The following is a 13,120-nucleotide window of genomic DNA, read 5'->3' as shown; positions in this document are numbered from 1 at the left end:
TTTTTGTATTTTTAGTAGAGACGGGGCTTCACCATGTTGGCCAGGCTGGTCTCCAACTCCTGACCTCAAATGATCCACCAGGCTGAAGTGCTGGGATTGGAGGCATAAGCCACCGAGCCCATCCCGAATCATAATTTATTTTATTTTATTCATTATTATTATTTTTTCGAGATGGAGTTTCACTCTTATGCCTAGGCTGGAGTGAAGTGGGGCGATCTTGGTTCACTGCAACCTCTGCCCTCTCCCCCACCAGTTCAAGCGATTCTCCTGCCTCAGCCTCCGGAGTAGCTGGGATTACAGGCGCCCCCACACTACGCCCCCCAATTTATGTTTTTGTTTGTTTGTTTATTTTGTTTTGTTTGTTTGTTTGTTTTTCAGTAGAGTCGGGGTTTCACCATGCTGGCCAGGCTGGTCACGAATCAAATTTATTTTCATTAAATTGTTTATTTCTCAGGCAGGGTTCACTCTGTCCCTCAGGCTTGAGTGGATTAGCCCAGTCACAGACAACTGCAGCCACAACCTCCCTGGCTCAGGCGATCCTCCTGCCTTCACTTGCCAAGTAGCTGGGACTACAGGTGCCCACCACCACATGCAGATAAGTTTCTCAAATTTTTGTAAGATTGGTGTCTTGTAACATTGACCAGGCTGGTCCCAAACTCCTGTCCTCCAGTGATCCTCTGGCCTCAACTTCTCAAATTGCTGGGAATACAGACATGAGCCACCCTGCCTGGCCCACAAATCATATTTTATTCTCTTTTTTAAAAATTGATTTTATTTTGTTATTTTTTTTTTTCAACAGAATCTCACTATGTCGCCCTGGTTAATCTTGAACTCCTGAGCTCAAATGATCCTCCCACCTCAGCCTCCCAAATTGCTAGGATTACAGACATGACCTACTGTCCCTGGCCCTCAATTGATATTTTATTCTTGGTCAGGATTGATTCGCCCCTTGGTTAGGCTTGATTCACACACTCCCTCTGCAGTGACCCCAGGAGCCCCTCTCACAGCTCAGAGCGGAAGCTGAGGCTGCAGCCTGCCATCTTCTCCGCATAGTCTGCATCGAAGCGCTCATTCTGCGCCACGGTGAAGGTGGTCTTCCAGTCCCCAGCCACGCCTGGGGGAGGAAGGCAGGGAGCAAAGCTGGAGTCTCATCCCCCGGGAGGCCCCGAGTGCCTATGGGGAGGCTCCAGCTGCTGCTCCCACCCACCCCAAACCCCCGTGCTGGCCGGTGCCCACCTTTCCTCATGAAAGGGGAGATGCTGTGGTCCATGAACTCCTGGGGGACGGTGGTGTAGTTGGTCATAGGGTTCTTCTTCATCTCCTTGAATGACGTGTGCTGAACCATGAAGTCCACGGTCTCCTCTGGCAGGGAGCGCCCCACAAACTCCAGGATCTTTTGAATCTCCCTTTTGGGGTTCTGAGCAGCAGAGGGCTCCTCAGTGGAGCAAAGCAAAATGGGTCCCCCTCTCTAACCTCAGAGGGGATCTGGCCACTTCCCCTGGAAACCCCGAAGAGCCTCCACCACCGGGGCCCCAGTCCCTGGGGTAAAATGAATTGCTCTCTGCCCTGTGATCCCATCATGAGCTGGTCTTGGAGCCTATGGGTGAGGAACAGGATGATCTTCTTCCATGACTGTGGCCCTTGGTAGCACACCCTTTGGTAGGGAGTAGCAATAGGACTAAGTTTCTGATCCGTGGCCACCCATGCAGCTGACTCAGGTGCGGGAGATGAGAGCTGTGTGGCGCCTGCTGCCAGGTGGGGCCTGTAGCGGGGAGGCCTGGGCCAAGAAGGCAGGATGGGGAATCCAGGCCTGCTGTGGGGGCTGCCCAGGGAGGGGGCTGGGTGGCCTTGGCAGGTTCCTGTGAGGTGCCTGCCCCCAGGAGTCACATGGAGGGAAGCATCACAGGTGGTCTCACCTCCTTCATGTCTTCATAGAAGAGGTAGAGAACAGGGTGGGTGCGGCTCAGCTCCCACCACTCCTGCACGTGCTGGTACCAGGATCCGTAGGACACTGGAAAAGCGGGCAGGGGGTGCCAACACAGGGTTGCCGTGCATTGTAGCCACCACCCCTCGGCTCCACACCTTCCTTCCTCCCATCAAACCCACCTTCTCCAACCATGAACTTCTCCAGGAAGCTGTCCCAGGTCCCAGGCTCAGGGTGCACCTTGGCCATGTGGTAGAAGTGGTAGTAGGAAACCGCCACATCCTTTGCGTTGCGGGCAACATAGACCACCTGCAGGAGCAGAAGACTCCACCCCAGCACCATCACCACACAGCCTGCCCCAGGCCAGCTCATCTCTTGGTTTGGCAAAGGAGGAATCTGAGGCTTAGAGGCTGACTTGTTTGAGATCTGACGGCACAGGTAGGGCCAAGCTGGGATCTGAGCCCTGTTCAGAAGCCAAAGTCCTGCCTGGTCCCTGAGACCATCATATTCTGTAGTAATATAATCTACATCAATGCGTCACACCCTGATCTGGAGCAAGGCATGCTCCACCAGGTGTGTTCCCAGCACCACCAAATTTTGTGGGCCTGTGAGGACCAACCCTCTACCTTTCTTAGGTCTACACTGAAGAGTCTCATGTTCTTGGTCATCAGAGCAAGAGGCAGACAGTCCCCCCCGAAGAAGATGAGACAAGGCTGGAGGAAGTGAGGCGACTTTCCCAGAAAACAGGACCAAAGCTGGGCTGAGCCGGGGCCTCCTTCCCTAGATTCACATGCCCCACACCTGGACCTTTGCTTTTTCTTTTAATTGTGGGATTTATTTTACTTTATTTTATTTTTATTTATTCATTTATTTATTTATTGAGACAGACAGTCTCAAAAAAAAAAAAAAAAAAAAAAGACCTTGGTTTTTCTTTTTTCCTGTCTCCCGGGTTGGAGTGCACTGGAGTGATAATAACTCACTGCCACCTTGACCTCCCAGGCTCAAGCAGTCCTCCAACCTTAGACTTTCGAGTAGGTGGGACTACAGCGCCATGCCGCCATGCCACCATGCCCTGCTGATATTTTGCATTTTTAAAGAGATGGAGTCTCCCCATGTTTCCCGGGCTTGTCTGGAACTCCTGAGCTCAAGCATTCCACCCACCTTGGCCTCCCAAAGTGCTGGCATTACAGCAGTGAGCCACCACAAGTGGCACACTTTATTTATTTATTTATTTATTTATTTATTTATTTATTTATTTATTTTTGTGAGTTTCGCTCTTGTTGCTCAGGCTGGAGTGCAATGGTGCGATCTCTGGCTCATCGAAACCTCCTCCTCCCGAGTTCAAGTGATTTTCCTGTCTCAGGCTCCGGAGTAGCTGGGATTACAGGCACCCGCCACCACACCCAGCTAATTTTGTATTTTTAGTAGAGAGAAGATTTTTGTATGTTGCTCAGGGTGCTCTCAAACTCCCAACCTCAGGTGATCTGCCCACCTCACCCTCCCAAAGTGCTGGAATTACAGACGTGAAACACTGTGTCCAGCCTCACCTTGACTTTCTGATCCAACAGAGTCTGGGGGAGCAGGGCCAGGGGCAGGTGTGTCTTCAGGAGCCGTGGGGCCGGTGTGTCTTTCAGAGTCTCCATCCCTGAGCAGTAGGTCAGGGAAGGTCTGGTGAGATGAAGCCCCAGCCCTGTCTTCCTCCACTCCCCTTGCCCCCAGGACACACTCACACACCTGAGGGAATCCCTGGGGCTTTGAACTCAAGGAAGGGCACCCGCATGAAGATGGGAGCTCGGTGACACTTCTCCAGGTGGCCGCCCTGGTAGATCATGTCCAAAATCTGGCTCACCCAGGTGGTGCCTGGAGAGGAAGGTAGAGGTGAGCAGGCTGAGGGCACGACCTCGCTGGCCAAGGTGGGGACTGCCGCCTGGGAGAGGGTGGGTGGCCCCCCTCACCTACCGGACTTGGGGTAGGTGCTGATGAGCAGGTCATCGGGCCGGGCCCGGAAACTCTGCAGGGGTCCCAGCGCCTCTGCAAAGTACTTGATGAGTGGGACCCCCTTCACGTACTCCAGTGGCGGACGGGAGGTGTCTTGGATCAGCTCCATGTTCCTGCATCAGGGGCCAAAGCCAGGCCCATTCCCTTAACACCATCACAACAGCAAGAAAGCAGAATTCTTGCTTTCAGGGAAGTCACTGAGGCCTAGGGAGGCTGAGTGACTTCCTGCGCTCACAAAGCCAGTCAGTGGCGGGGCTGGGGCTGAAAACCAGGTCAGGCTCTAGGGCGGTGGTTCCCCAGCCTGGCCGCACCTTTCATTCACCTGCAGAGCTGTTCAAAATCCCAGGGCCTGGGCCATGGTTCAGACCAGTGAAAGCACCCTCGTGGGGCAAGGCCCAGATATGAGGGTGTGTGAAGGTCTCCAGGAGAGTCCAGCTGCACTGAGGAAGCTCTAGGGCCTGCCTGTGCTGTCTCCCTGCCAGCCAGTGCCCTTTGTCTCACCATTTCCTGCTGTGACCCCCCAGCCTCCACCCAGTGGGCTCCTCTCCCCGATGCTCCCCTCCTTGAGCCCCTCAGGCCCCTCACATGTGGAAACCTCCCAGGCCAGCCAGGCCTGTGATCCATTTGCCCAGCCACAGGGCATCTGGGCTCCAGGACAAACACGGCCCATTGAGGTACTGGGCTGGTATTAGGGGCCAGAGCTGGTGTGGGAATGAACAAAACTCTGATGACTCAGCAAAAGCACAGGCCCAGGCAGGGTGGATCCCGCCTATAATCCCAGACCCTAGGGAGGCCGAGGCCAGGAGTTGGAGACCAACCTGGGGCAGCACTGCAAGACACCATCTCTAAAAATCTTTAAAAAATATTCTTAAACATTAACCAGGCAGGATGGTGAGGGCCTGTAGTCCTAGCTACTCCAGAGGCTGAGGCAGGAGATTCACGTGAGCCCAGGAATTCAAGGCTGCAGTGGCCAGGATCCCACAGCGCTCCAGCCTGGGTGACAGCAAGACCTGGCCTCCCTGGGAAAAAAAAAAAAAAAAAAAAAAAAAGGAAGGGAGGGGGATTCATGCCGGCCAGGGCTGTCTGAAATGGGATATCCATGGGAAAGGGCAGGGATGGCAGAGGCCTCGGCTTCTGGAATGTTGGAGCCAGAAGCTGAGCAGGGTGAGGGCGCCCTGGGCCATTCCAGTGTGTCACTCACCTGAGCTGTCGGGAACTTGGCCTTGTGCCCTCCTGGCCCGCAGTGGCTGAGTGTGGGTGCTGTGTGGGAATGCAGGGGTGTTGTCTGTGCTGAGGGTTTCCTAGATCCAGTGTGGGAGGGATCTGGAGCCAGGGCCGGACTTAGATTTGCTTCCGGAAGGAAGAGGTGGGGTTGGGGGTGGAGGAGCTTCTTCATTACCCTCCTTAGTTTGCCAGCTGGAGACAAGCTTAAAGTGATCTCCAAAGCCACGACTGGGTTTGGTGTGTAGAAAACAGAAGAATGAAAGCGGAAAGGGCCCAATGGTGGGTTTGTTTTTGTAGGTTTTTTTTGTTTGCTTTGTTTTGTTTTTGAGCTGTCACGGGGCTCCTGACCTGCCCCTGAACTCCACCCTGCCAGGCCGGCCAACAGACAAGCTTTCTCTAATTGACCCAGGCAAGAGAGGGGAGGGATTGGAGGAGAAAGATGGGATAGGCAGGCCCGGGAAAAGTCACCTACCTGCTGGCTCCAGGCCAGTCTTGAAGGTACCAGGGGTTTTGGCCCAGTGCAGCCCACAGGCCTCCAGCAGCCCATGCACTCCAGGCTCTGACCACAAGGCCAGTCTAGAGGGATGTGTGTGGGCAGAGTGAAGGGGCAGGGGTGGAGCAGAGCATGGATGCATAGAACAAGAAAGAACAAGGACACTGCAGTCCTATTGCCCTGGGAGGCAGCCCCAGCTTCATGGGTCCTGGGGGACCTCACAGAACATCAATAGAAGATCCTAGAAGAACAGCAGCCCGTGGCAGGTGGTTTTGTTTCCCTGGGTTTGAAGGAGGCTCCACAGACAAGAGACCAGAGGAGGCTGAGGCATGGAAGCCACAGGGCCCCGTGGAAGGAGGGCATCCCCCCATCCTCCTCATTCTTTGTCCTCACTTTAAAGTCCAAGTTCAGCTGGGCACGAGACAGGTAACCAACCATCTGAGTAAAGGTGAGTCTCCCAAGCCTTCCAAGAAATGCGTGAGTTCAGAGGCAAGCGGGCAGGTGGGAGTGTGGGGAAAGCTGAGGCATGGGGCTTCCAGGCAGAGGAGAGGCTTCTCATATGCTAGGGCCATGGGCCCCACCTCCCTCCTCTGTGCCCCTGAGGAATCCCCGTGACTGGCAGGTCCTCGGGCTACTACCACCGCCCCTGCCCTCAGCAACCTTCAGGAGGCCCCCTTGACTCATACTTTGTATTGCACTCTAGTGAAAACCAGCCTGAACAGCAGGGGGTGGCACAGTAAAGAGGCAAGAATGTGAGATTAATAGAGTGGTAGCAAGAGAATAGAAAATCCCAGGCAGCAGTTTCACATGAGCAGAAAAAGGAAACTTGAAATAGCTGCATGTGCTAAGGGCCAATAAGTCCCTGAAAAATAGGATGAAGACCAAGCTGGCTACGACCAACCAGACACAACATGGCGCTGTATCTGATGTAGGTTTCACCTAGGATCTCATTGTATGATCAGTAACATATGAAACCATACACCCACCAGTGCCACGACGGCTCCAGGAACAGCTGTATTTGGGTGTAAATTGTGGCACCAAGGTTTTTAGAAATGTTTACCTTTTCCTGGAATCTTCATGAATATACCCCTCTTTAGTTAAAGAAGCCCATAAAGGTCAGCCCCAAACCTCGTAGGGCATGAGACACTCTCTTGAGGACCCCCACATTCCCCTTCTTGAATGAGTCTTTTTACTCTGCAAGAAATCTCCCTACGTTCATGACTTTCTGACTTGTCCTTAAATTGTTTCTGGCTAAGGTGTCAAGAGCCTGGAGAAGGCCTGGCGCAGTGGCTCATGCCTGTAATCCCAGCACTTTGGGAGGCCAAGGCAGGCAGATCACCTGAAGTTGGGAGTTCGAGACCAGCCTGATCAACATGGAGAAACCTTGTCTCTACTAAAAATAGAAAATTAGCCAGGCATGGTAGCACATGCCTGTAATCCCAGATACTCGGGAGGCTGAGGCAGGAGAATCGCTTGAACCCGGGAGGTGAAGGTTGCGGTGGGCCGAGGTCGCGCGATTGCACTCCAGCCTGGACAACAAGAGTGAAACTCTGTCTCAAAAAAAAAAAAAAAAAAAAAAAGAGCCTGGAGACGGGCTGAGTTCGATGTCCCACCGGTCTTTGAGGACCTCCCCTAGGCCACCAGTATCTGGAGGGGATTAGGGACACTGAGGATCAGGTCTCCAGCAGGGCTGTCCAGTGTGCCTGCAGAGGCAAGAAGGTTGGTCACAGGCAGCCCAGGGCAGGGAGTGGGGTAGGGAGGCTGGGGCCGAAGCCCACTCACGTCTTCTAATTCCGAGTCTTCTACTATTTCCCCCGTGCTCATCTGGCATAGCCAGATCAGGTCACCCAAAGCAGTGACACCTCACAGTTACCAAGGCATGGGGCCAGAGAGAGATACAGAGTCAGGCATCACAAGCCCCCTCCAGGCTCAGCCCTGAATACCAAGATCAGGACTTGGCTGCCCTGGCCTGGATTGCACAACTGGGCACCCTCTTCCTAGAGGTGGACCAGGCTGGAGCCAGGGTACAGCACTCACCTAGGGCATTGGACCTCTAGGGGCAGAAGCTGCCCTGGTTCTTCCGGAAGGAACTCCTCTGACAGGCAGATCACTTGGGCTCTTAGCCAACAGCCAGGGTTGGGGCGACACAAGGACCCCTCTTCATCCCATCCCAGGCATCAGGCAGGTAAGAGACAAGGAGGGAGAGGGAGCTGGCAGCAAGCCCCTCTGTGCAGCAGGCACTGTTCCGGGCATTATACAGCTCCATCCCATGAGGCAAGGGTGACTGTTATTTGCATCTTACAGATGAGGAAATGGAGGTGAGGATTTAAAATGCTTGCCCACTGGGACTAAGCTGGTGAAGGCCCTGGGAGCATCAGCAGTGAGTGATTGAGTCACAGCCTCACCACTGCAGCCAGACCTGAACTTCTTTAGAAGGCACCCGTCATCCATTATTTTATTAACTATTTCTTGTCCATCGGCTGTGTGCAGGACTTCGTTTTACAGCAGTGACAAGAGCTGCCCTTGGGCAGTTTAGTGCAAAGTTTGGGGTGGGAGAGACTAACGAGAGCAATAAAACACCTAGCAGGTGAGATAATAAGTATTCAGGAAAAGGAGCGGACGGGGAAGTACACAAGAGGTGCAATTTTGTTTTATATTTTTAGAGACAGTTTCTTGCTCTTTTGCCCAGGCTGTAGTGCAGTGGAGCGATCATAGCTCACTGCAGCCTCCAAATCCTGAGCTCAAGCAATCCTCCGACCTTGGCCTCCCCCGTAGCTGGGACTACAGGCATATGCCATCATGCCCGGCTTCTCAGAGCTGCAATTTTAAATCGGGAGATAGGGAAGACCTCCCTGTGGAGGTGACAGGTTATCAAGACAGGTGTAGAGAAGAACCTTCCAATCAAAGGGAAAAGGGAGGTCCTGCTGTGCTCAGGAATGGCCAGAAATACTATCATCCCTATCTTAGAGACGGGGACAGGGCCACAAAAGTGTCAGGGCGTTTCCTGGTTCCCCAACAAACAGCTGGATCCGAAGTCGTCCGGAGGATGAACTGCCCTGCCTGAGGCGGACCTCCCCTGGAGCGCGAGGGCACGCAGGGTGCACAGGCCTCTTGGGCCCCAGGTCCCTCTCAGGCTCAGGATTGGCGTCAGCAAAGGGACCTGCGAGGTGCCCTCGTGCCGTGGACGCCCGAAGGCCATCGCCCGTGCGGCGCGTCGGGCAGAGGTCCGGGCGGAGGTCGAGGTTCAGCGGGAGCAGGAGGCCCGCCTAGGGCGGGGGTGCCAGGCCCAGTCCAACCGCGACAGGGTACGAGGGCCTCAGGGCGGCTCCGGGCAGGCGGCGGACCCCAAGCCCTCGCTCTCCTGCCGCCGCCTGGTCTCTTTGCTTACCCGAAGGGCAGACACGGCAGACGGGAAGCCGTGCACGATGAGCACCGTCTCCCTGGGGAAGAGAACGGGGTGTGTCCCTGTGAGCCCTCCCGCGCGCAACCGCGGGTCCCCTCCAATTCCACCGGAGAGCGGAGTCCTCACTCCCGGCTTCAGCCTAGCCCCAGGCCCCGCCCCTGAATGAAGTCACGCCCCCTGCACCTGCCCACCTCAGAACCCGCCTCCAGCCCGGGTACTCACCTGTCCCCCCTCCTCTCCCTCCTGTGCCCCATCCGACCCCAGAGTGCCCACCAAGACCCCTACGCTGGCCCGCATCCCGGATAGTCACCTCCGCCCCAGCCATCTCCCCGCTGGAGTTCCACTGCAGAGATTCCCAAGGCACTGGCTCCCCGTCACGCTCCTCCTCTGCGACAGTCCCTGTCCCCGCTCTGGACTCCCCACCCATGTCACAGGCCTGCCCACTCCCTCTCAACAAGCCTGTGCCCAGCGGGGTCCGCCTCCTCCAGGAAGCCTTCCTTCCGGCACAGAGACCCTCCCCGTCTCACCAGGAGTGCAATGGCCCGATTTGGCTAACTGCAACCTCTGCCCGTGCCCCCCTGCCCCCCTGCCCCCTGCCCCACCTTTCAAGCGATTCTCCTGCCTCAGCCTTTTGAGTAGCTGTAATTATAGGCACGAGCCACCATGCCCGGGTAATTTTTGTATTTTTAGTACTGATGGGGTTTCATCATGTTGGCCAGGCTGGTCTCGAACTCCTGACCTCAAGTGACCCGACTGCTTCAGCCTCCTAATGCGTTGGGTTTACAAGCGTGAGCCACCATGCCAGGCCTGGGCCCTGCCTTTCGTGCAGCCCCCATTGTGCTGCTGGACCTGACAAGCAGGGCTGACAGTGAACCCCAGGAAAACGTGGCCCTGGTGATGGGAGTTCAGGCCATAGAGCAGGTAGACGCTGAAGAAGCGCCCTGGCCTAGCCGCGACTCCTGTGGAACCCTCTGAATTTTAGGAAATTCTCGCTAAACACACTTCTGGGTCAGCACCGATATCAAGAAGAGAGCCTCACCAGCACCTCAAAAGCCGCTTTGTCCTTCCCTGGTTCCTCCCCCTGGGTGCCCACTATGCTGCCGTCTCACCCATCTGTAGCTGAGCGCAGCAGCCCCTGTAGGACATCTGGCCGATCGGGTCACAGTCCTGCTGGGCCCTCGGGCTCACTCGGGAACTGGGGGCTCCCAGGTGCTCCTCCAACAGCTCAGTGCAGCATGCTGGGGGGTCAAGGCCAGCATCTGTCCCTGGGTCCTCAGGCCTCCCTTCCTTCCCACAGCGGCCAAGATCGCAGGTCTCTACAATGACTTGGAGCCACCCCGGAAGATCATGCGCAGAGGGGTGCTGATGACCCTGCTGCAGCAGTCGGCCATGACCCTGCCCCTGTGGATCAGGAAGCCTGGTGGCAAATGAGGGAGGGGCTGGTGCCCAGGGGCTGGGACTGAACCTTTGTTCCACTCATAGGCCCCCACCCCTCTGTGGGGCCATCCCTGCCTCAGGGGACTACGTGACCAGACCTGGAGACAAGGTGGCTGCCTGAGGGGCTGCTGTCTGGTCCCTGCACCTGCCTGGGCTGCCACTCTGCTTCCCGTTTGCACAGTAGGAGAAAAGTTCCAGAGGGGGCTGTGGGCAGGGCCGGCTGTGCAGGGAGCACCGGGTCCTCGCCCTGACCTGTCCTCCACACTCCCCAACAGGGACTGTGCCCCTGGCTGCATCCAGCGTTTTCCTTCTTTTGTCCACAGATATGAGGTAGATGACATCGATGAAGAAGGCAAAGAGTGAGTGTCCAGGCAAGGGCAGGGCATGGAGCCTGGGGGCAGCCTAACAGCTGGGAAGGAGCATCCCCTCCCAGCCACAGGTTGACACAAGTCCCTCTACTGCCAGGAGACACACCCTGAGCTGGCGCTGGATCATCCCACTGCCCTAGTGGAAGGCCAACCCTGAGACAGACCCTGAGGCCTTGTTTGGGCAAGGGCAGGGCATGGAACTTGGGCAAGGCAGGAGAGGTAATCAAGGAGAAAACCACCTTCTCAGGATGCTGTGACCTTGGTGACCACATGGCCAACGCAGTAAGCCTCAGCATTTACCTGGTCACTGAGCTCAAGCAAAGCTATCTTCAGTAGGGAATTTCCCTTTTGAGAACATGTGCATTTTGATTTTACCTGTCCTCAAACTGACCCTTTGCTCATTTTACTAGTAAAAACCACACCCCTGGGTGGAGATTTAAAATGCTAATGAGATATGCATCCTAGGAACAGGCATGTATAGCAAATGCCCATGTGCACCCAGAGGACCACCCAGAACATGCTTACTCCTGACGCCTCTTCCCACCCATTATGAACAGTTGTGTAAGACTCCCATAAAGGGAGTTTTTCCTGCAGTATCAACACTGTCCCACCCTGACAAGCAGCCCGTTCTGAACTCGCTCAAGGTGTATTGTCTATTCTGCACTTAACTTTCAAAATACAGTTTTTCTTTTGCAATAAGTTACCCTATGCTGCACTTCTTTTGCTGTGTGTCTCTTGTTTAAATTATTTTATTTTATTTATTTATTATTATTATTAATTTTTTTTTTAGATAGAGTCTTGCTCTGTGGCCTAGGCTGGAGTGCAGTGGTGCAATCTCGACTCACTGCAACCTCTGAGTCCTGGGTTCAAGCAATTCTCCCTCCTCAGCCTCCCGAGTAGCTGGGATTACAGGACTCACCACCACACCTGGCTAATTTTGTATTATTAGTAGAGATGGGGTTTCATCATCTTGGCCAGGCTGGTCTCAAACTCCTGACTTCAGGTGATCCACCCACATCAGCTTCCCAAGTGCTGGGATTACAGGCGTGAGCCACCGCGCACTGCCTGCTTAATTTATTTTAAGCCAAGAAGAGGAGAACCCAGGTATCAAAACAGCCATCAAGCTGGGAAGGAGTGTCCCCAGACACAGATTGACACAACATCCAGGAGACACACCATGAGCTGGCAGTCACGGCCTCCATGGAAGGCCAACCCCCAGATGGACCCCAAGGCCTTGTTCCAGAAGGAGCAGCTCATGTTGGCCCTGTATCCCCAGACCACCTGCTTCTACCGTGCCCTGATCCATGCACCCCTACAGCGGGTAAAGCAGCCTCTAGGGGAGAGGTCATCGGTGACACCAGGAATAGGCTGATTGATTAGAGAGGCTAGGGGTCCTCTTCCTTGTCCCCCTTGTCCTCATCTCATGAGCTAATGGGACCTGCCAGCAGCCCTCCCTCTTCCACTCCAGCCCCAAAGGCCACTGTCCCCTTGCCAGCCCTGGCAGCCTTGGCAAGCCCCAAGTCAGTGCCTTCCCTTCTACAGCCCCAGGAGAACCAGCTCTGAGATGGGAAGCTCCTGCCCTGAGCCCATGGCTCCTGCCCCCTCCTGCTCCTGGTGACATGGGACACAAGCCACCTGAGGCCAGGATCCCTGCCTGCCACCCTCTGGGCTGCCCTCGGTCCTCTGAACACAGAGTCCCTGAAAGGCAGCAGACCCTCCAGCTATGGCCCCACTGGGGAAGCAGTCAGCACCTCTTCCTCTCCCCACCCTTTTCACTGCCCTGGGCCTCCAGCCACTGAGAAAAGAGCTCTGTAGCAGCAGGGACTGGGCCAAGACTTCTTGACCCCAGAGTGAACAATGGCGGGAGTTGCTGAGAGTCCATGGCCCAGAGGCTCCTGCGGTCTAGGCTGGGGGAAGGGGGTGCCTGTCCTGGCCTGGGGGTCTCTGAGCAGCCCCTCCTGTCTGTCTGCCCCACAGCCCCAGGATGACTACTCGGTCCTGTTTGAAGACACCTCCTATGCAGATGGCTATTCCCCTCCCCTCAATGTGGCCCAGAGTTATGTGGTGGCTTGTAAGGAGCCCAAGAAAAAGTGACACCGCCTGGTGGACCCGCCATCCACCAACGACACAGGGCAGGACAGCAGAGGACGTGCTGGGATTAAACACATTCCCCCTCCACTCGTCTCCTGGGTTTTACTTCTCCAGACCCTCTCCCCTCTCCAAATAGGGCAAGTTGAGGAGCTGGAGCGGGGAAGTGGCCGTGTTTGGCCCCA

General features: G+C 55.4%; 2 protein-coding genes across 2 annotated transcripts; one reads left to right on the top strand and one right to left on the bottom strand.

Moving 5' to 3' along the window:
* Positions 1 to 585: 585 nt before the first annotated feature.
* On the bottom strand, positions 586 to 9,047 carry LOC134731278 (sulfotransferase 1A1). Its single transcript, XM_063612035.1, has 8 exons — positions 9,028 to 9,047; positions 3,884 to 4,035; positions 3,659 to 3,784; positions 3,472 to 3,569; positions 2,107 to 2,233; positions 1,917 to 2,011; positions 1,237 to 1,417; positions 586 to 1,114 (listed from the first exon to the last, which is right to left on the bottom strand). The coding sequence occupies exons 2-8, from the start codon at positions 4,029 to 4,031 to the stop codon at positions 1,002 to 1,004; spliced, it is 888 nt and encodes a 295-aa protein (XP_063468105.1). The 5' UTR covers positions 4,032 to 4,035; positions 9,028 to 9,047; the 3' UTR covers positions 586 to 1,001.
* Positions 9,048 to 11,908: 2,861 nt separating this feature from the next.
* LOC134731727 (SAGA-associated factor 29-like) lies at positions 11,909 to 13,012 on the top strand. The gene is made up of 2 exons (XM_063612038.1): positions 11,909 to 12,168; positions 12,825 to 13,012. The coding sequence occupies exons 1-2, from the start codon at positions 12,025 to 12,027 to the stop codon at positions 12,939 to 12,941; spliced, it is 261 nt and encodes an 86-aa protein (XP_063468108.1). The 5' UTR covers positions 11,909 to 12,024; the 3' UTR covers positions 12,942 to 13,012.
* The last annotated feature ends 108 nt before the right edge of the window (positions 13,013 to 13,120 follow it).

Source organism: Symphalangus syndactylus, chromosome 11 (genome assembly GCF_028878055.3).
Source record: "Symphalangus syndactylus isolate Jambi chromosome 11, NHGRI_mSymSyn1-v2.1_pri, whole genome shotgun sequence".
In the NCBI taxonomy this organism is placed as follows: domain Eukaryota; kingdom Metazoa; phylum Chordata; class Mammalia; order Primates; family Hylobatidae; genus Symphalangus; species Symphalangus syndactylus.
This window is presented reverse-complemented; position numbering and strand designations above follow the sequence as displayed.